We start from the raw sequence: 23828 nt of genomic DNA on the forward strand, positions 1-23828 counted from the left end.
GGAGAGGGGGCAACGTTAGCAGGCGAAAACGAGGCTTGGAACGCAGGGAGCCGGAAGTGGAAGGCGGCAGCCGGCTACAGGCAGGAGAAGAAGGTGAGCCGTGACCTCGGAGCCTTCCTTGTTCTGTGTCTCGCCCGTTCCCTCACCCTCCCTGTCTCTCTGATCATAATTATAATAATATTCAAATCTCTGACTGTTAGAAATAGCCTGCTTTATTTCGGTGAATGGATGGGGGGTGGGGAGGGCATGTGTTTTAAAGGGGAACTCCACCTGTCCTGGGGGAGTTTCTTTTTTTCAGACTAGGCGGGACTTGCTCTGTGCAGTGTACCCGCCAGGGTCCAAATAGAAAGTGTAGTACTGCAATCCAGCATGCCGGCCGTGTCAGAGGCTTTGGAGGACATTAGCGCCCCCCCCGTCCGTCATGTGACCGTGTTCGCGGTGCGATTGTGATGCGAATTCCACGCCGCATCCGTGTGAACCCAGGCTAAGTGTCCACGGCGGCTCTATGATATTAAGGTGCAGCGACTGCGGCGCTCAGGGAAGGTGCGGGACTTCCTCTGCATACTCGTCAAACCGCAATTTGAGAACACCAGCCGTGTGATTCGGCGCATTATCATCCTGGTCAATGGCGCTGTCTTTGGGAAACAATGTCTGCACCATGGGGGGGGGCACATGGTTGGCCAATATGTGTACATGTGATGGCACAGTGGCTTAGTGGTTAGCACATCTGCCTTGCAGTAAATGGGTCATGGGTTCGATTCCCGACCATGGCGCCTCCTGCATGGAGTTTGCATGTTCTCCCTGTGCCTGCGTGGGTTTCCTCCGGGTACTCCGGTTTCCTCCCACACTCCAAAGACATGCTGGTAGGTGAATTGGATCCTGTCTAAATTGTCCCTAGTATGTGTATGTATGAATGTGAGTTAGGGACCTTAGATTGTACACCCCTTGAGGGTTAGGGACCTTAGATTGTACGCCCCTTGAGGGTTAGGGACTGATGTGAATGTACAATATATATGTAAAGTGCTGTGTACATTGATGGCGATATATAAGTACCTGAAATAAATAAACAGACACTGGCAGTGACTCCGCCTTTCAGGGTGATGATGTAGATTGGGGCAGCACAGTGGCTAAATGGTTAGCACTTCCGCCTGGCAGTACTCTGGTCCTTGGTTCAAATCCCAACCACGGCACCACCTGCCTGTAATTTGCATGTTCTCCCTGTGCCTGTGTGGGTTTCCTTTGGGTACTCCGGTTTCCTCCCACACTCCAAAGACATGCTGGTACGTTAATTGGCTCCTGTCTATATTGGCCCTAGTATATGAATGTAAGTAGGGGTACACCAAAATTTCAGTGGCCGATATGAAAAAAAAGCACCGATACAGGTGCCGAAAAAACCCCGCCCCTTGCTGCTGCCGCCCACCAACCGCCTCTGGGTGGTTCACACCCTTACCTGAGAAACCATCAAACGATCCCGGCGCTGGGCATAGAGATGAGTGAAGGAAAGATGGCCTCCACTCATCTATATGCCCTTGGAGGACCGGAGCGATATCTGTTCTGGCCATTTTTTTTTTTTTTTTTTTTTTAATGCACTAGATCAATGCTTGTTTTTAATCTAATACTTTACATTGTAGAGGAGAGATGTGGGGGTCATATTTACCCAATATCTCTCCATAAAGAGGACCTGTCACTAATTATTCCTATCACAAGGAATGCATGTATTCCTTGTGATAAGAATAAAAGTGATTACATTTTTTTTAAAGGGACAGTGCAAAAAACGAAACAGAAACATATTAAATAAATAATAATCAAAAAAGTTTCAAGTGCCCCCGTCCCCCCACGTAGTGGTGAACGCATACGTAGGCCACTTTTAATGCAAAACATGTCGTCACTTTCACACCTGCAAATCATGTAGTGTTTCCATATTTTTCTCCATCCCCTGTATGTAATTGTTATATGTATGTTTGTAAAAGAAAAAGGAAGAAGAGAGGCGCCCTCTGAGTGCAGCATGACTGCACTCAGAGGGCGCCTCTCTTCTTCCTTTTTTCTTTTGTACACAGAGCTGGCTTACTCTGAAATGGCTGCTATCCGAAGTGGTTACTAGCCATGGACTTTATTGGGACTTATGGACATATAACACTGGACATTAGCCATTAGTGCGCTGAGATCTCTTTCTTATATACAGTCAGGCCCATAAATATTGGGACATCAAAACAATTCTAACATTTTTGGCTCTATACACCACCACAATAGATTTGAAATGAAACGAACAAGATGTGCTTTAACTGCAGACTGTCAGCTTTAATTTGAGGGTATTTACATCCAAACCAGGTGAACGGTGTAGGAATTACAACAGTTTGCATTTGTGCCTCCCACTTGTTAAGGGACCAAAAGTAATGGGACAATTGGCTTCTCAGCTGTTCCATGGCCAGGTGTGTGTTATTCCCTCATTATCCCAATTACAATGAGCAGATAAAAGGTCCAGAGTTCATTTCAAGTGTGCTATTTGCATTTGGAATCTGTTGCTGTCAACTCTCAAGATGAGATCCAAAGAGCTGTCACTATCAGTGAAGCAAGCCATCATTAGGCTGAAAAAACAAAACAAACCCATCAGAGAGATAGCAAAAACATTAGGCGTGGCCAAAACAACTGTTTGGAACATTCTTAAAAAGAAGGAACGCACTGGTGAGCTCAGCAACACCAAAAGACCAGGAAGACCACGGAAAACAACTGTGGTGGATGACCGAAGAATTCTTTCCCTGGTGAAGAAAACACCCTTCACAACAGTTGGCCAGATCAAGAACACTCTCCAGGAGGTAGGTGTATGTGTGTCAAAGTCAACAATCAAGAGAAGACTTCACCAGAGTGAATACAGAGGGTTCACCACAAGATGGAAACCATTGGTGAGCCTCAAACACAGGAAGGCCAGATTAGAGTTTGCCAAACGACATCTAAAAAAGCCTTCACAGTTCTGGAACAACATCCTATGGACAGATGAGACCGACATCAACTTGTACCAGAGTGATGGGAAGAGAAGAGTATGGAGAAGGAAAGGAACTGCTCATGATCCTAAGCATACCACCTCATCAATGAAGCATGGTGGTGGTAGTGTCATGGCGTGGGCATGTATGGCTGCCAATGGAACTGCTTCTCTTGTATTTATTGATGATGTGACTGCTGACAGAAGCAGCCGGATGAATTCTGAAGTGTTTCGGGAATATTATCTGCTCATATTCAGCCAAATGCTTCACAACTCATTGGACGCTTCACAGTGCAGATGGACAATGACCCAAAGCAGACTGCAAAAGCAACCAAAGAGTTTTTTAAGGGAAAGAAGTGGAATGTTATGCAATGGCCAAGTCAATCACCTGACCTGAATCCGATTGAGCATTTCACTTGCTGAAGACAAAACTGAAGGGAAAATGCCCCAAGAACAAGCAGGAACTGAAGACAGTTGCAGTAGAGGCCTGGCAGAGCATCACCAGGGATGAAACCCAGCGTCTGGTGATGTCTATGCGTTCCACACTTCAGGCTGTAATTGACTGCAAAGGATTTGCAACCAAGTATTAAAAAGTGAAAGTTTGATTTATGATTATTATTCTGTCCCATTACTTTTGGTCCCTTAACAAGTGGGAGGCACATATGCAAACTGTTGTAATTCCTACACCGTTCACCTGATTTGGATGTAAATACCCTCAAATTAAAGCTGACAGTCTGCAGTTAAAGCACATCTTGTTCGTTTCATTTCAAATCCATTGTGGTGGTGTATAGAGCCAAAAATGTTAGAATTGTGTCGGTGTCCCAATATTTATGGACCTGACTGTATGTATGTTTATAGACTTCCTTTTTTTTGTAGTTAATCTAATTAAAATAATTTTTTATTTTCCTGGCAGAATGCAGCGGTAACAGTCGTCACGGGTCCAGTCGCCCTCAGCAGAAATGCCATTTACAGACTTTTTAGCGGCCCTGAAAGACAATCCCTACTTCGGGGCTGGGTTTGGCCTGGTTGGTGTTGGTACGGCTCTGGCTTTGGCCCGGAAAAGTGCCCAGCTTGGCATGGTCGCCTTCAGGAGGCATTACATGATAACGCTTGAGGTGCCCAGCAAAGACAAGAGCTACCAATGGTTGTTGAGCTGGATCTCCCATCATGCTAAGCGGACGCAGCATCTGAGCGTTGAGACTTCATATCTACAGCACGAAAGTGGGAGAGTCAGCACCAAGTTTGACTTTGTCCCCAGTCCTGGGAACCACTTCATCTGGTAGGTACATCCTGGTCAGTGCTGTTGTGTGAAGGCGGACCTCTCAGTAACTTTACAAGTCTGCATGAATTAAAGTAGAACCATAAGCAAAACATTTTCTCATTTTGGATGGAGTAAGGGAGTCCTTTTTTTTTTTTTTTGCCATCTGTGTCCCGTTGGGGAGATTTCCATTCACTTCCTATCCCATAACCAAAATAGGAAGTGAGAGGAAATTCTTCCAAAGTGAGGGAATCACTGGGTGTAACCAGAACAAGTGTCCCCAGTGAAAAATTTCCCCCCTGTTCCTGTTTTGGGGGACAACTTGAAACTTGGGATCTACTGTTACCTTCAATGATAATAGTAAACAGGAGAAATAGTGAGGGTGAATCTTCTCAACAGGCATACAGATAGCAATAAAAACTGACAGGGGTTCTAATCCTCTCCACTTTATCCAAAACTAAAATTAAAATCTTGCCTTTAGTTATACTTCAAAGTGTTACTACACCCAGGACCCTGCATTCACTATATCCGGTCTCCCCAGACCCTGCATTCACTATATCTGGTCTCCCCAGACCCTGCATTCACTATATCTGGTCTCCCCAGACCCTGCATTCACTATATCTGGTCTCCCCGGACCCTGCATTCACTATATCCAGTCTCCCCGGACCCTGCATTCACTATATCCGCTCTCCCCGGACCCTGCATTCACTATATCCGCTCTCCCTGGACCCTGCATTCACTATATCTGGTCTCCCCGGACCCTGCATTCACTATATCCGCTCTCCCCGGACCCTGTATTCACTATATCTGATCTCCCCGGACCCTGCATTCACTATATCCGGTCTCCCTGGACCCTGCATTCACTATATCTGGTCTCCCCGGACCCTGCATTCACTATATCCGCTCTCCCCGGACCCTGTATTCACTATATCTGATCTCCCCGGACCCTGCATTCACTATATCCGCTCTCCCCGGACCCTGCATTCACTATATCCGCTCTCCCCGGACCCTGCATTCACTATATCCGCTCTCCCCGGACCCTGCATTCACTATATCCGCTCTCCCCGGACCCTGCATTCACTATATCCGCTCTCCCCGGACCCTGTATTCACTATATCTGATCTCCCCGGACCCTGCATTCACTATATCCCCTCTCCCACAGTACAAACAACATGGAAATGTAATTATTTTAATAAATATAAATTGTTAAATACCTTTTCTCGTCAGCAATTAGAGCAGTCTTGTGATTTCTATCAGTGCCCAGCATTGCACTGGTTAAAGCATGCAGGAGGAGTTTTCATTCTCCTGTGACTCTCCAATGAGGCTGCATGACCCTTTGTCTGGACAGCGCTGATTGGCCCTGTGCTAACCACATGCACTCTCCCAAGTAAAAAAAAAAAAATTCTAGCAATACGCACCAAACTGATCATGTGCAGCTTTCCCCCAAGGCTCTGTTCTATCAGCAGATGGATTGGGGAAAGTAGAAGAAGGGGAGGATCAGAGAAGACAGAATCAAACAGTCTTTTTACACCAAGGATTAACCCCTTAGGTTCCACAGTGAGTATAACAAGCATGCCTTACTGCATATACAGACTGATTGTACTGTTGTGGGTTCAGTAACACATTAAGTCCTGTCAGTTGAACTACAGGCAAAACTTATAACCGGTTATAACTCCTGTCAGTTTTTTTTTTTGCCATCTGTGTCCCATTGGGGAGATTTACCTTCACTTCCTGTTCCATAGCCAAAACAGGAAGTGAGAAAATCTCCTTGGGGTCCCCCAGGTCACCAGAACTAGTGTCCCCAGTGGAAGATTTCCCCTCTATTACTTTTCTGGAGACAACCCAAAACTTGGGATTTTCTTTTACATTCACATGCAATGATAATGGTAAACAGGACAAATAGAGAGGGTGACTCTTCCTAATGGGGACACAGACAGCAATAAGAACAGGTGTTGTAATCCTTCTCCACTCTATCCAAAAGGTTAAAAAAAAATAAAAAGTTTTGCCTTTCGTTACACTTTAATTCTTGAGCTCCCGTCCAGTGACTTTGCCTAGGCTGAGAGGATGCCATCAGTCTGCTGCAGGCAGGAGGAGGCATTTCCTCCGTCTCCTCTCCCCCCAGTGATCCGACTGCAACGTTGTAACTTTGTAGCAAGTCACAAGGTGAGAGGCTGCAGCAGGGGGCTGATCTGTGTCAGACATTTGTGAACTCAGCCAAGAACTGCGGAGGATAAATAAAAATAAGTAACTGGATATACATTTTTCAAAGAGTCAGCAGCATTATCACCGGGCACACATGCTTCCATTTGGTAGTACTCCACAGATTGGATGCACCTCACCTTACTTTTTTGAGTGAAGGTACACAGTTTAATATTTCATCAGTTCAGATCAGATCATTAACCTACCTGGGGATATTTCTCTTTTTTTTTTTGTTGTTGTTCTTCCTGCCACTTCCAGGTACAAAAATAAATGGATTCGCATTGAGAGGAACCGAGAGAAGCAGATGATTGACCTGCACACAGGTACACCATGGGAGTCCGTCACCTTCACCGCTATAGGGACCAATCGTGATATCTTCTTCAACATTCTGCAGGAAGGTAGGCCTTGACTCACAGGATGGGCTTTTAGGGTCGGTTCACACCACACCCCCCCGACATGAATCACACAGGAGGGCGCTGTGCGTTCTGGTGCAATTCATCTGCAGCTCTGTGCAGTGCGATTTCAAGCCCATTTGTTTGAGTGGACTGAAATCGCACCGCCCCAAAAGTAGCGCATGCACCACTGTTTGAAACGCACAGCAACAGCATCGTATGGTACTTTCTCCCATGCGATTTGGTGCATTCAATCGTAATACGTTTGGGGTGTTGTTAGCTTTTAACTGACCCCCGCAGCAGATCGGAATGCGGTACGGGAATCCGCACAGGACTGCAACTCTCCGCACCGTATTCTAGTGTGAACGAGCACTTAAAGCAGAGCACCACCCAAAAGGGGAAGTTCCGCTTTAACCACTTGCCGTCCGCCTGCTGTTTATAAACGGCAGGACGGTGGCACTCCAGGGGCGGGTTGCCGTTCATAAACGGCACCCGCATTTTCAAGCTGTGCGCGCTCCCTGCGGTCACAGTGGAACACCGATCATCGTACGGGACCTCTATGTGAGGTCCCAATCATGTGATCACTGATTGGCCAATCAGTGATCACATGCAAAGTAGTAAGCAAGATGTCACTTCTGACATCATTGCTTACTACGTGTGATATCTGTGAATGATCACAGAGATCACATGGTACAGGGCTATTCACAACAGCCTTGTACCATGTGACAAGCTGTGACCAATCACAGCTCTCACAGTATTTCTCAATGGCTGCAAGAATGCACACAGAGAGGAGAAATGATTGCTTTTACATCCTTAATGGGTGTAAAAGAAAAAAAAAAAATCTTCATCACCCCCCACAAGTAGTACAGTGTCACCGTGGTGACACTGTACTGCTAGGGTGACAGTATGTAAAAAAATTTTCAAGCTGTGCGCGCTCCCTGCGGTCACAGTGGAACACCGATCATCGTACGGGACCTCTATGTGAGGTCCCAATCATGTGATCACTGATTGGCCAATCAGTGATCACATGCAAAGTAGTAAGCAAGATGTCACTTCTGACATCATTGCTTACTACGTGTGATATCTGTGAATGATCACAGAGATCACATGGTACAGGGCTATTCACAACAGCCTTGTACCATGTGACAAGCTGTGACCAATCACAGCTCTCACAGTATTTCTCAATGGCTGCAAGAATGCACACAGAGAGGAGAAATGATTGCTTTTACATCCTTAATGGGTGTAAAAGAAAAAAAAAAAATCTTCATCACCCCCCACAAGTAGTACAGTGTCACCGTGGTGACACTGTACTGCTAGGGTGACAGTATGTAAAAAAAAAACAAAAAAACATAAATACTAATATAAAAAAATAAAATAAAAATGTTTTAAAAATTATAATTTTTGGTTATGAACTAATTTGGGTTATTTTATTTTTTTTACTAAAAAGATAACCGAATAAATTTTGGCCAAGATTTATGATGAAATATTATTTATTTGCAAAAGTTTATAAGAAAAACACTTTTTTTCAAAATTTTTAGACTTTTTCATTTATATAGCAAAAAAAATAAAAATCCCAGTGGTGAATAAATACCTCTAAATTAAAGCTTTATCTGCCTCAAAAAAATTAATAACGGTACAGTGTTGGTATCAGTGAGAGGAATAGTGCACGATCATTGGTGTCATTGGGAGATATGGTGCCCTGTCGTTGGAATCAATGGGAAGAATAGTGCCCAATTGTTGGGGTCAGTGGGAGAAATAGTGCCTTATTGTTGGTGTCATTAAATGGAATGGTGCCCCATCATTGGTGTCAGTGGGAGGAATAGTGCCCCATCATTGGTGTCAGTGGGAAGAATAGTGCCCCGTCATTGGTGTCATTAGGAGGAATAGTCATCATTGGTGTCATTAGGAGGAATAGTGCCCCATCGTTGGTGTCAGTGGTAGGAATAGTGCCCCATTGTTGGTGTCAGTGGTAGGAATAGTGCCCCATTGTTGGTGTCAGTGGTAGGAATAGTGCCCCATTGTTGGTGTCAGTGGTAGGAATAGTGCCCCATTGTTGGTGTCAGTGGTAGGAATAGTGCCCCATTGTTGGTGTCAGTGGTAGGAATAGTGCCCCATCATTGGTATCAGTGGGAGGAATAGTGCCCCATCGTTGGTGTCAGTAGGTGGAATAGTGCCCCATCGTTGGTGTCAGTAGGTGGAATAGTGCCCCATCGTTGGTGTCAGTGGGAGGAATAGTGCCCCATCGTTGGTGTCAGTGGGAGGAATAGTGCCCCATCGTTGGTGTCAGTGGTAGGAACGGTTCCCCATCTTTGGTGTCAGTGGAAGGAATAGTGCCCCATTTTCAGTTTCAGTGGAAGAAATAGTGCTCTACTCTAAAGGCACAGGAAGTGCACATTTTTTGGGGGAAATTTAAGATAAATAATAGACTTTTTAGTGTACTCCATAAGCACAATTAACATTTCTCGAAGTTCTAGAGGTTAGCTTTAAAGCAAACCATTCTTAGTTGTTTTGACAATCATGCAATAATGATCCTACTTGGATCCCTAGTTACTAAAATGGTGGGTTTTTTTGTAATCCCTGACAGCGAGAGAACTGGCACTGCGACAGCAAGAAGGCAAGACCGTCATGTACACAGCCATGGGCGCGGACTGGCGGCCGTTTGGGTTTCCGCGTCGAAGAAGGCCAATAACCTCTGTAGTGCTGGAGGAAGGAATTTCTGATAAGATTGTTCAGGATGTGAAAGGATTCATCAACAACCCCAAGTGGTATATAGACCGAGGCAAGAGCAAACCCAAACGTTTCTGCATCTGGTTTTTCTTTTTTTGAAATGGGAAGAGGGAAAACACTGCCAGGTTGTGTTTTTTTTTTTTGGGGGGGGGGGGGGGGGGTTTTGTGCTTCACTTTGAAGATTCCCTCACTTCTTATCTGTGTGACACAAAAGAGAATTAACCACTTCCCGTCCGTCCATTGCATATAAACGGCCAGATGGTGGCAGTGGAGGGTCAGGTGGCCGTTTATAAAGAGTTTCCCCACCCCCTGCTGCGAGCTCCCTGGGGAGCTCGCAGCACCGCGATCCGGTGCCCGTTGTGCCCTCTGGACACAGTGGAACATCGATCGTCATACGGGACCTCTGTCCGAGGTCCTGATCATGTGTTCACTGATTGGCCAATAAGTGATCACATGCAGAGTAGTAAGCAAGATGTCACTTGTGACATCATTGCTTACTACGTGTGAAATCTGTGAATGATCACAGAGGTCACATGGTACAAGGCTATTCACAACAGCCTTGTACCATGTGACAAGCTGTGACCAATCACAGCTCTCACAGTATTTCTCAATGGCTGCAGGAATGCAGCCAGAGAGGAGAAATGATTGCTTTTACATCCTTTATGGGTGTAAAAGCAATCAGTGTAAAAAAGAAAAAAAAAAATCTTCATCACCCCCTACAAGTAGTACAGTGTCACCATGGTGACTCTGTACTGCTAGGGTGACCGTATGTAAAAAAAAAAAAAAAATACTAATATAAAAAAATAAAATAAAAATGTTTTAAAAATTATAATTTTTTGGTTATGAACTAATTTGGGTTATTTTTTTTTTTTCTTTATACTAAAAAGATAACTGAATAATTTTTTGGCCAGGATTTATGATGAAATATTATTTATTTGCAAAGTTTTATAAGAAAAACACTTTTTTTCAACATTTTTGTACATTTTCATTTTTATAGCAAAAAAAAAATAAAAATCCCGGTGGTGAATGAATACCACCAAAATAAAGCTTTATCTGTCTCAAAAAAATGCTATAAAATTCATATGGGTGCAGTGTTGCATGACCGCGCAATTGTCATTCAAAGTGTGATATCACTGAAAGCTGAAAATTGGCCTGGACAGGAAGGGGGTAAAAGTGTCCGGACTGGAAGTGGTTAAATAAACCAAATCTCTTTAAAGGCCTCAATCACACACACATACAAGTTTGTACTCCCAATGCGAAGGGCCGTTTTTGCCCGCAGGGGATACACAGGTGCTCCCCGCAGGCAGCTTGTTCAAATAAAAGACAGATTTTGCCTGGAGGCTGTATGGACCGGCACGGATCTCCATGCATATCTCAGAGTATGCGTCTGTTCAGATCAGAGCTTGATCTGCAGATTGATGCAGCCTGCCGCCTGTCATTGATTTGAATAGGCTGCCTGTGCAGGATTACACGGGTCGCCTGTGCGTCCCACATGCATAAAAATGGCTCTTCACATGTGTGTATGGATTGGTGTCCCAAGGGGAAGATTTCACCCTCACCTCCTGTCCTGGTGATATTTGTCAAATTTTGGATTTCTCATCACTTTTTTTTTGTCTTGATAAAAACGCTCACCAGGACAAATCTCCTGCTAGTGGGGGGCGCACAGGTAGCATTAAAAGCCTTGCGAGTTCTTACTCTCCTATATTTTATCCAAAACTAAGAAAAATATAAGATTTTGCCTAGAGATACACTTTGGAAAAGTCTTTGATGAGCTTGGAATTTTTCTTTAAAACGATTCTAAAGGTTCATATTTTTGTTGGGAGGGAAAATAACAAACATGTCTATACTTACCTGCTGTGTACAGAACAGCCTGGATCCTGATATTCTTGGGTCCCTGCAGGTTGTCCTGGCTCCTCCCTCCTGTCGGGTTCCCCCACAGCAAGCAGCTTGCTATGGGGCACCCGCTGCTCTGTGTGTCCATTCACACATGGAGCCACAACTTTGCCCCACCCTCTCTCTCTCCTCATCGGCTGACTGGCTGTTATTGACAGCAGCAGGAGCCAATGAGGAGGTAGAGACCCGGGACAGCTGAGGCTGTTGCTCACATTGCTGGATCTTGATGAGGCTCAGGTAAGTATTGAGGGGGCTGGGGGCACTGCTGCACACAGAAGGTTTTTTACCTTCATGCATAAAGGTAAAAAACCTTGAGCCTTTACAACCACTTTAACCGCCTCCCACCTGCCATATAAGGAAATGATGGGCGGGTGGCGGTTCTCTTGTTTTGGGAGGACGTCATATGACGTTCTCCCACTCTGACCGTGCGTGCGCGCCCCCGGGGGGCACTCAGCGTGGCAATCGGTGATGCGCTGTGTCCCTGGGACACAGCGGATCAGTGGAAAGAACCGATGACTTTGGCTCAGTCATGTGATCAGCTGTGTCCAATCACAGCTGATCGCATGTAAATAAGGAAATGCCGGTTATCGGCATTCCTCTCCTCACGAGCTGTCACGCTGACAGAGGAGAGGAGAGCCAGTAATCGGCATTCCTCAGAGGGGACATCTACACTGCTCATCAGTGCCCTGATGATCAGTGTATCCTCATCAGTGCCACCCATCAGTGTCCATCAATGCCACCTGCCAGTGCCAGCTCAATGCCACATATCAGTGCCTACCAGTGCACATCAATGCCACATATCAGTGCCCATCTGAGCGGCCTTTCAGTGCCACCTATCAGTGCTGCCAGTCAGTGCCGCCTGTCAGTCCGCCTAACAGTGCCAGTCCGTGTCACCTATCAGTGCTGCCTATCAGTGCCATATATGAATTCTGCCTTTCAGTGATGCCTGTCAATGCCCATCAGTGCCTCCTCATCAGTGCAGCCTATCAGTGCCCATCACTGCAGCCTCATTAGCGCACATCAGTGAAGGAGAAAAATTACTTATTTAAAAAATTTTATAACAGAAACTAAGAAATAAAATGTTTTTTTCAAACTTTTCAGTTTTTTTTGGTTTGTTTAACAAAACATTAAAAACCCAGAGTTGATTAAATACCACCAAAATAAAGCTCTATCTGTCTCAAAAATATGATAAAAATGTCATATGGGTACAGTGTTGCATGACCGCGCAATTGTCATTCAAAGTGCGACAATTGACCTGGGCAGGAAGTGGTTAAAGTTTCTAATACCAGAGCTGTTGAGCCATCATCATCTCTGTTTCGGGGGGGGGGGGGCTGTTAATATGCAAAAAAAAAAAAATTGTCAGTGAGTTGCAGCCCTGCTGTATTTCTATTTCTATGCCCCCACTGACTGACAGCTATAAAGTGCTGACTACGAAGTTGGGCTACAAGCCGCTCCTCATTTGCTACTCTGAATTGGAGTGCCGTGGGGTGGGGGGAGGGGTAAGGGGGACCACAGTTTAGGCATCACTAATAGACTCTTTCACAATCTCTTCTCAGTTACATTTGAACGTTACCTTTTTTTTTTTTTTTTTTTTTAAATCCAGGAATACCCTACAGAAGGGGCTACCTGCTCTACGGACCTCCCGGGTGTGGGAAAAGCAGCTTTATGTAAGTATCACTTGAAGGACAATAATCAGAAGGACAGCTCAACAAAATAATAAAATAACATCTTTCTACATTAAACAATATGGTTCTGGGTATGTACAAGCCCATAGATTGAAGAGAGGGAGGGACTATAGATTGGAGAGAGGGAGGGACTATAGATTGGAGAGAGGGAGGGGCTATAGATTGGAGAGAGGGAGGGACTATAGATTGGAGAGAGGGAGGGGCTATAGATTGGAGAGAGGGAGGGGCTATAGATTGGAGAGAGGGAGGGGCTATAGATTGGAGAGAGGGAGGGACTATAGATTGGAGAGAGGGAGGGACTATAGATTGGAGAGAGGGAGGGACTATAGATTGGAGAGAGGGAGGGACTATAGATTGGAGAGAGGGAGGGGCTATAGATTGGAGAGAGGGAGGGACTATAGATTGGAGAGAGGGAGGGACTATAGATTGGAGGGAGGGACTATAGATTGGCGAGAGGGAGGGACTATAGATTGGAGAGAGGGAGGGACTATAGATTGGAGAGAGAGAGGTACTATAGATTGGAGGGAGGTACTATAGATCGGTGTTTTTTAACCTTTTTTCAGTCAAGGCACCCTTTAAATTTCTGCACAATCTTGAGGCACCCATTTAAAAATGTAAAAAAACCCCGAAACAAATAGTTTTACAGAATGCAGCATTCTCTGCACACGTAGGACACCCAACATTAGAGGGGATTTATTCTTTCAAAGCAAATACACTTTTGCACACTGGTACTGACTAGTGTTCCCATGTTTCTCTTCTCCCTCCGTTTCTCACTCACTCAGCTAGTGTGACCCCCAGTGCTGAGTGGGAGGGGCAAGCAAGGATGCTGTGAGGGTGCCTGATGTCCTTCTTATCAAATGATGATATCATTGGAGAGGTCGCCGTACTAACTAGGTGATGTTAGTGTGGTGATATTCCCTGTTGAGCTATTGTGTTTTGACAGTGGGACTGTCCCGCAAGCCCCCCTCCTTCCCCAGCCCACACTGATCGGCGCTCACGGCCACTGATCTACACTGATCATTTTAACTGCTGTCACCTGAACAGGTGTCCATGGTGGAAGATTCCCCCTTTGTTCAAATTCTAGTGCCATAACGTTGCATTTCCCACTTTCTGTCGCTAACATGGCTCACCAGAAAAAAATAGTGAGCGTGAATCTCCCCAGTGGAGACAGACGGCTAGAAAAACAGGGGTTCTAACACTTTTACACTCCGTCCAGAACTGAAATAAAATGGTCAGTTTAACCTCTTGTCAGCCATGTAATGCATAGGTCACATCATCGCCCACACTCTGCACATTACTATGATTATTAGACAGGATTTACAGTGGGGCAAAAAAGTATTTAGTCAGCCACCAATTGTGCAAGTTCTCCCACTTACAAAGATGAGAGAGGCCTGTAATTGGCATCATAGGGAGACCTCAACTATGAGAGACAAAATGAGAAAAACAAATCCAGACAATCACATTGGCTGATCTGGAAAGAATTTATTTGCAAATTATGGTGGAAAATAAGTATTTGGTCAATATGAAAAGTTTATCTCAATACTTTGTTATATATCCTTTGTTGGCAATGACAGAGGTCAGACGTTTCCTGGAAGTCTTCATAAGGTTGGCACACACTGTTGCTGGTATGTTGGCCCATCCTCCATGCAGATCTCCTCCTCCATGCAGATCTCCTCTAGAGCAGTGATGTTTTGGGGCTGTCGCTGGGCAACACAGACTTTCAACTCCCTCCAAAGGTTTTCTATGGGGTTGAGATCTGGAGACTGGCTAGTCCACTCCAGGACCTTGAAATGCTTTTTACGAAGCCACTCCTTCGTTGCCCGGGCGGTATGTTTGGGATCATTGTCATGTTGGAAGACCCAGCCACGTTTCATCTTCAATGCCCTTGCTGATGGAAGGAGGTTTGCACTCAAAATTTCACGATACATGGCCCCATTCATTCTGTCCTGTACATGGATCAGTCATCCTGGTCCCTTTGCGGAGAAACAGCCCCAAAGCATGATGATGCCACCCCCATGCTTCACAGTAGGTATGGTGTTCTTTGGATGCAACTCAGCATTCTCTCTCCTCCAAACACGACGAGTTGTGTTTCTACCAAACAGTTCTATTTTGGTTTCATCTGACCATATGACATTCTCCCAATCCTCTTCTGGATCATCCAAATGCTCTCTAGCAAACTTCAGACGGCCCGGACATGTACTGGCTTAAGCAGGGGGACACGTCTGGCACTGCAGGATCTGAGTCCCTGGCGGCGTAGTGTGTTACTGATGGTAGCCTTTGTTACGTTGGCCCCAGCTCTCTGCAGGTCATTCACTAGGCCCCCCCGTGTGGTCCTGGGATTTTTGCTCACTGTTCTTGTGATCATTTTGACCTCACGGGGTGAGATCTTGCGTGGAGCCCCAGATCGAGGGAGATTATCAGTGGTCTTGTATGTCTTCCATTTTCTAATTATTGCTCCCACAGTTGATTTGTTCACACCAAGCTGCTTGCCTGTTGCAGATTCAGTCTTCCCAGCCTGGTGCAGGTCTACAATTTTGTTTCTGGTGTCCTTCGACAGCTCTTTGGTCTTCACCATAGTGGAGTTTGGAGTGTGACTGTTTGAGGTTGTGGACAGGTGTCTTTTATACTGATAACAAGTTCAAACAGGTGCCATTGATACAGGTAATGAGTGCAGGACAGAGGAGCCTCTTAAAGAAGAAGGTACAGGTCTGTGAGGTCCAGAAATCTTGCTTGTTTGTAGGTGACCAAATACTTATTTTCCACCATAATTTGCAAATAAATTCTTTCCAAATCAGCCAATGTGATTGTCTGGATTTTATTTCTCATTTTGTCTCTCATAGTTGAGGTCTACCTATGATGCCAATTACAGGCCTCTCTCATCTTTTTAAGTGGGAGAACTTGCACAATTGGTGGCTGACTAAATACTTTTTTGCACCACTGCGCCAACAGTTTGCTCAGCGCTTTACAATATAATGGGAGCCAATACAGCAACAATACCCTGATCCTCGGAGCTCACAATCTAGGAGGGAGGGGCTAGTGGTACAAAGGTAGTAACTGTGGGGGATGGACTGGTTGGAAGAGTAGAAGATTCCATTATTAGCTGAGGGCAGGATAGGATTCCCTGAAGAGATGCACAAAGATTATATTGCCAAAAGTATTGGTCGACCTGCCTGTACACGCACATGAACATTAATGGCCTTGCAGTCTTAGTCCGTAGGGTTCAATATTGAGTTGGCTCCGCCCTTTGCAGCTATAACAGCTTCAACTCTTCTGGGAAGGCCGTCCACAAGGTTTAGGAGGGTGTCTATAGGAAGGTTGGACCATTCTTCCAGAAGCACATTTGTGAGGTCAGGCACTGATGTCGGACGAGGCCAAGCACACACACGCACATTGGCTTGCCAGACAGAGAAGCGTAATTGGTCACACTAGAGAACACGTCTCCATGCTCTAGAGTCCAGTGGCGGCATGCTTTACACCACTGCATCCGATGCTTTGCATTGCGCTTGGTGATGTAAGGCTTGGATGCAGCTGCTCGGCCATGGAAATCCATTCCATGAAGCTCTCTACGCCTTGTTGTTGGGCTCATCTGAAGACCACACCAAGTTTGGAGGTCTTTAGCTATTGACTCTGCAGACAGTTGGTGACTTCTGCGCACTGTGCGCTTCAACATGCGCTGACCCCGCCCTTTCATGTGACGTGGCCTACCACCTGGTGGCTGAGTTGCTGTTGTTCCCAGTTGCTTCCACTTTGTTATAATCCCACTAACAGTTGAGCGTGGAATATTTAGTAGCCAGGAAATGTCACGGATGGACTTATTGCACAGGTGACAACCTATCACGGGACCACGCTTGGAGTCACTGAGCTCCTGAGAGCGACCCATTCTTTCACCAATGTTTGTAGAAGCAGTCTGCATGCCTAGGGGCTTGATTGTATACACCTGTGTCCATGGAGGGGATTGGAACACCTGAATCACATGATTTGGAGGGCCGGCCCAATACTTTTGGCAATATAGTGTATGTGATTAAAATTTCCCATTCATTATTGACACCCGGTCACATCGGGTGTGACCTGGCATGCGATTTGCATGCCCTGCGACTTGCAAATTGTATGCCAAGTCGCACCCTAGTGTCCGCTATCAGAACTGTCATATTGGCATGGTTCTGACTTGGTCGGAGCTGCACCGATTTCTAAAGTCGTACATGCACTATTTTTGGTGTGATTTACATAGACATCTTTGTCAAATCACAACTGAAATCAGCAGGTCACCCGATTTTGAAATCGTGCGACTTCACTGTAAGTCGCACGATTTCAAAATCAGCTTTGATGTGACCGGGGGCTTACAGAAAAACTGACTGTCTTTTTTCATCACTGATATTGTACTTTCTGTGTGTGCTTTCAGCACGGCGCTGGCAGGAGAGCTGGAGTACAGCATCTGTCTGATGAGCCTTAGTGACAACAGCCTCTCCGATGACCGCCTCAACCACCTGCTGAGTGTGGCCCCGCAACAGAGCATTATTCTGCTGGAGGATGTGGACGCTGCTTTCGTAAGCCGTGATCTGGCCAAGCAGAGTGAGTTTTCATCCATTTGTGTCTCTATAGGCCCTCGACTTCTACTGTGATTATTGAATTTTATGTTTTTGAGGAAGTAAGGGTGAAATCCCCCCCCCCCCCCCAGTAGAGATAGAAGTAACACCTGAAGCGCCGTCAATTTACGCAGCACTTTACATATATATATTATGTTCACATCAGTCCCTAACCCTCAAGGGGCGTACAATCTAAGGTCCCTAACTGTTTTCATGTGACAACACTGAAGAAATTACACTTTGCTACAGTTATTATTATTTCAGGTACTTATATATCGCTGTCAATTTACGCAGCACTTTACATATATATTGTACATTCACATCAGTCCCTAACCCTCAAGGGGCGTACAATCTAAGGTCCCTAACCCTCAAGGGGCGTAATCTAAGGTCCCTAACTCACATTCATACATACACATACTAGGGACAATTTAGACAGGAGCCAATTAACCTACCAGCATATCTTTGAAATGTGGGAGGAAACTGGAGTACCTGGAGGAAACCCACGCAGGCACAGGGAGAACATGCAAACTCCAGACAGGTGGCGCCGTGGTTGGGATTTGAACCAACAACCCGAGTACTGCCAGGCGGAAGTGTTAATCATTTAGCCACTGTGCTGCCCACAGGTTAAAGACTTCCTGTGTGTTTCAATGGATGATTTAATGGTGAGTACAAAAATTCTAATTTCTGAACATATGATTATTTTGGCAGAAGTTCTGACCAATTGCGATGCAAGCTTTTGTATGAAAAAAAAACCAAAGTGTTTTATTAAATAGTTGTCAGCAAGTCTGGCAGGTAGTCTTGTGTCTATGATTCTCCATATACCTTACGATTATCTTCCTTTCTACAGATCCAACTGCCTATCAGGGTATGGGACGCCTGACCTTCAGTGGTCTGCTAAACGCCCTGGATGGGGTGGCCTCTACTGAAGCTCGAATTGTTTTCATGACTACAAATCACATTGACAGGTACGGTGGATTGTTTTTAGTGCAGTACTTAAAAACAAAAAAAAAAACTTAGAGTGCTAAAAAATTATTAGCACATTTTTTTTTTTAGTACAGTACTTAAAGTGACACTAAACCCAATTTTTTTAAAACATAAATTGTTCTTTTTTTCTATTTAAAAAAAAAAAAAGGTCTCTTACCATTTTGTCTTCATGGTTCTTTTTGTCCTGAGCATGCTCCTTATCCTCCACTGATGCAACTCACCACTACTAGTGTGAGTAATGCCTGTTATTTTTGGTCATGTGATTGGCTCTATGCCGAGGCAGGTGCAGGGGGTGCGGCCTGGGTGACACCGACCGCACAGGGTGACACCGGAACCGCTCCACATAAAGGTAAGTTGTAAAGCAAGCCAACGATCCCCTGTGGGGATCGTCGACTTTCTTTACAACTTACCTTTTCATGGAGCAGGTCCGGTGTCACCCCGTATAGGTTGCATGCCGACGATCCCCGCAGGATGGATCGTAGGCATGCAACCTATACAGGGTGACACCGGATCCGCTCCACGTAAAGGTAAGTTGTAAAGAAAGCCGACGATCCCCGCAGGATGGATCGGACCTGCAGATTGAGCATAATGGATCGGAGTCTTATAAACTTATTTTATTTATTTCAGGTACTTATATAGTGCTGTCAATTTACACAGCACTTTACATATATATTGTACTTTCACATCAGTCCCTAACCCTCAAGGGGCCTACAATCTAAGGTCCCTAACTTACATTCATACATACACATACTAGGGACAATTTAGACAGGATCCAATTCACCTGCCTGCATGTGTTTGGAGTGTTGGAGGAAACTGGAGTACCCAGAGGAAAACCACGCAGGCACAGGGAGAACATGCAAACTCCAGGCAGGTGGTGCCATGGCTGGGATTCGAACCAACGACCCGAGTACTGCCAGGTGGAAGTGCTAACCACTTACCAGAACCATTTAACCAAAAACTTCTTTACGTGTCTATGTTGCTGAATTCCTACCTTGAATATGTCATCCATCTTCTGGTTCAGTATCCTATTTATTTTCTAATCAAATAGTTTATTCCCTTTTGGTTTCCTGTTCGTAAGACCAGTGGCTGCTATGCCTCCTATTCCCCCAGCCACTGGTCTTGGCACATCCCTTCTGTAGTTCTCCTAGAAGCATGAGGACAGATTAGAGGAACTGAATTTATTCTCTCTTGATAAGAGGAGATTAAGGGGGGATATGATCTCCATGTATAATACATAAGGGGGATATGATCTCCATGTATAATACATAAGGGGGGATATGATCACCATGTATAATACATAGGGGGGATATGATCTCCATGTATAATACATAAGGGGGGATATGATCTCTATGTATAATACATAAGGGGGGATATGATCTCCATGTATAATACATAAGGGGGGATATGATCTCCATGTATAATACATAAGGGGGATATGATCTCCATGTATAATACATAAGGGGGGATATGATCTCCATGTATAATACATAGGGGGGATATGATCTCCATGTATAATACATAAGGGGGATATGATCTCCATGTATAATACATAAGGGGGGATATGATCTCCATGTATAATACATAAGGGGGGGTATGATCTCCATGTATAATACATAAGGGGGGGTATGATCTCCATGTATAATACATAAGGGGGATATGATCTCCATGTATAATACATAAGGGGGGATATGATCTCCATGTATAATACATAAGGGGGATATGATCTCCATGTATAATACATAAGGGGGGATATGATCTCCATGTATAATACATAAGGGGGGATATGATCCCCATGTATAATACATAAGGGGGGATATGATCACCATGTATAATACATAAGGGGGGGATATGATCTCCATGTATAATACATAAGGGGGGATATGATCTCCATGTATAATACATAAGGGGGGATATGATCTCCATGTATAATACATAAGGGGGGATATGATCACCATGTATAATACATAAGGGGGATATGATCTCCATGTATAATACATAAGGGGGGGATATGATCTCCATGTATAATACATAAGGGGGATATGATCTCCATGTATAATACATAAGGGGGGATATGATCTCCATGTATAATACATAAGGGGGGATATGATCTCCATGTATAATACATAAGGGGGGATATGATCTCCATGTATAATACATAAGGGGGGATATGATCTCCATGTATAATACATAAGGGGGATATGATCTCCATGTATAATACATAAGGGGGGATATGATCTCCATGTATAATACATAAGGGGGGTTATGATCTCCATGTATAAATACATCAGTGGTTCATATAGTGAACTCTGTGTAGAGCTATTCCCCCTGAGGTCATCATAGAGGACAAGGGGGCGCTCTTTACGTCTGGAGGAAAAGAAATTTAATCTCCAAACACGGAAAGGTTTCTTCACAGTGAGAGCTGTGAAAATGTGGAATAGACTCCCTCAGGAGTTGGTTGTGGCCAGCTCAGTGGATTGCTGTAGGAAAGTCCTGGATTGTTTCTTGGATACACAGAATATAACTGGATATAACATTTATAGGCAAAGTTGATCCGTGAAATAACCGATTGCCTCTCGGGGGATCAGGAAGGAATTTTTTTTCCCTGCAGGAGCAAATTGGATCATGCATTGCTGGGTTATTTTGCCTTCCTCTGGATCAACTGTGGGTGTTGGATTATAACTTTTTTTTTTTCTATGGTTGAACCGGATGGACTTTTGTCTTTTTTCAGCCAGACTAACTATGTAGCTATGTAGTTTGTGGTGGACGGACCGAGACTCTCAGACACATTCAACATGTACAGGCCTAGTGTACCCGCCCACATTCACTACAATTCCCTTTGATGATGGGAACTGTAGTTTCCTTTTACTGCAAAGAGGAAAGGATGCTGTTATCCTTTAATTACAAAGATGAGGTCATGAAAATTCAATCTGACTTTTCTCCTGGTAATGGTAAGGATTTTCAAAATTTTAATAACTGTTTAGTGTTTTGTGTAGGGAGGTTTTCCCAAGGGTGATTTTTTGTTGCCTATCCCAGAGGAATGCACAGAACAGGTAAGTATAAGTCTGTTTATTTAATTTTGTTTTTTTTCAGTTACAATCACTTAAATGTATCACATGTTAACACAGCAAATCCAACCTCTGCTCAGACTTGAATCTCGGCCAACGCCATCTCTCACAGTGTATTGTATTCTCTCCATGGTACTTTTAGGTTGGACCCAGCATTGATTCGTCCAGGTCGTGTGGATGTAAAGCAGTATGTAGGACATTGCACGCGGTGGCAGCTGGCACAGATGTTCCTGCGCTTCTACCCAGATCAGACACCACACACCGCAGAGGAGTTTTCAGACTCGGCTCTGTCGGCCTCAGACAAGATCAGCGCGGCCCAGGTCCAGGGTCACTTTATGCTGCACAAGAATGATCCAAGGGCTGCTATAGAGAACGTCAGCTCCATAGCCACATGATGGGTCGTTTCCTTTGAAGAAGATCTGTATTGTTCCAAATAATTCAGTTATCACCCGGTCTTCATTCCGTAACAGCTATGGGAGGATTTGAACAAGCCAAGAGACTGAAGCCCTCTTTTATAGCGGTGTTGGTTGCTTTGCAGACTTCAGCCTTCACCTAAAAATTGTGCCAAGCTCACCATCTTTTCTGGTTAGGAAAAAAGAAAGAAAAATCTATTTTTCTTGCCTCATAATGAGGTTTTATTTGTAAGATGGGATGTGAAATTATTAAATAAAACCCATTTCTTATTATTGAGATTCTGTCTGTGTCACGACCTGACGCTGTGAAACGGCATTTGAATGCATGTTTATGTAAGACTGACCGTCAGATCTTTTTTTCATGGTAATTTGGTTCTAAAGGCTGAAGGTTTTTTTTTTTCACCTTTTAGACAAAAATAATAAATGCACATTTTTTGGCTGGTAAAAAAAATGTGCATTTATTATTTTTGTCTGCAGGAGCCTGGAAAGCCTTGCACCAGCGATCAGTAGAGTGCTGATAACATGCAGATCTCCTGCAGACCTATCAGAATGTCTGCTTGCCATACAGAATGTACAATCAAGCAGATATTACGACAGGAAGCTTGAATGAACTACAAGCCCACAGCCGCTAAGGCTGCTGAGAGTTGCAGTTCATTCATTCATGGACGTCCGTGAATGAATGATGCAGCCATGTAGGCGGAGCCCTACAAAGCCACACTGTTTTCGAATTTGACAGATAATACGAGGAGACGTCTCCCTGTACTAATTGTCAGAGGGTGGTGGTGGGGGTCGGCTTGCGCGGCTGCAGCTATGGGAACATGTTCCACACTAAAAATGGATGTTATATGTTCCCATAGCTGCAGCCCTCTTCCTGACATCATTGCTTACTACTTGTGAAATCTGTGAATGATCACAGAGGTCACATGGTACAAAGCTATTCACAACAGCCTTGTACCATGTGACAAGCTGTGACCAATCACAGCTCACACAGTATTTCTCAATGGATGCAAGAATGCAGCCAGAGTGGAGAAATGATTGCTTTTACGCCCATAAAAGCTGTAAAAGCTGTCAGTGTGTAAAAAAAAAAAAAAAAAAAAAAAAATCTTCATCACCTCCCACAAGTAGTGAAGGGAAAAAAAATTCATCACATATGGCCTGCTTAACATTGTCCCCAGTTAGCCCCAGTTCACACTGCTGTGACTTATCATGCGGCTTGCGACACAAAAAGTCAAAATGCATTCATTTTCAATTAATTTTCAGCAACAAAAAAAGGTTCCTGCACTATTTTTCTGTGATTTTGGTGCAACTTGAGTGCCATAGACTGCAATGTTAAATCACAAAAGTCACGAGGAAATCCCAAGCAAGTCATACAATTTTGGGGTCCCAGCACTGTAAATCGAGCCCCACGTTGGGCACGAGCTAAAATGGTCGTGAGAACCACAATGGGGTGCAGGGTAGGATTTCTGCTGCTGTTCCTAATTTTTTGAGAAATGATTTGCACGTGCACGCCGGAAAATGATCACACTGACAACGGTGCAGTATAACCACGTCCTCATCTCTGCTTATTGCAGGGCGGTGCTTAACCTTTTATACATAGAAAACAATAGAGTATACGTCATTATTATGTAATATGATCATAGTCTAAAAAGCTC

General features: G+C 44.5%; 1 protein-coding gene across 1 annotated transcript; it reads left to right on the plus strand.

Annotated features, from left to right (window-relative positions):
- The first annotated feature begins 22 nt into the window (after nucleotides 1-22).
- Nucleotides 23-22449, plus strand: BCS1L (BCS1 ubiquinol-cytochrome c reductase complex chaperone). The gene is made up of 8 exons (XM_089683560.1): nucleotides 23-93; nucleotides 3891-4256; nucleotides 6693-6832; nucleotides 9411-9605; nucleotides 13050-13113; nucleotides 17531-17700; nucleotides 18562-18679; nucleotides 21906-22449. The coding sequence occupies exons 2-8, from the start codon at nucleotides 3937-3939 to the stop codon at nucleotides 22156-22158; spliced, it is 1260 nt and encodes a 419-aa protein (XP_089539686.1). The 5' UTR covers nucleotides 23-93; nucleotides 3891-3936; the 3' UTR covers nucleotides 22159-22449.
- Nucleotides 22450-23828: the final 1379 nt, after the last annotated feature.

The sequence above is a fragment of the Staurois parvus genome, unplaced genomic scaffold (genome assembly GCF_062004578.1).
Source record: "Staurois parvus isolate SC_StPar_1 unplaced genomic scaffold, SC_StPar_1.0 ptg000315l, whole genome shotgun sequence".
In the NCBI taxonomy this organism is placed as follows: domain Eukaryota; kingdom Metazoa; phylum Chordata; class Amphibia; order Anura; family Ranidae; genus Staurois; species Staurois parvus.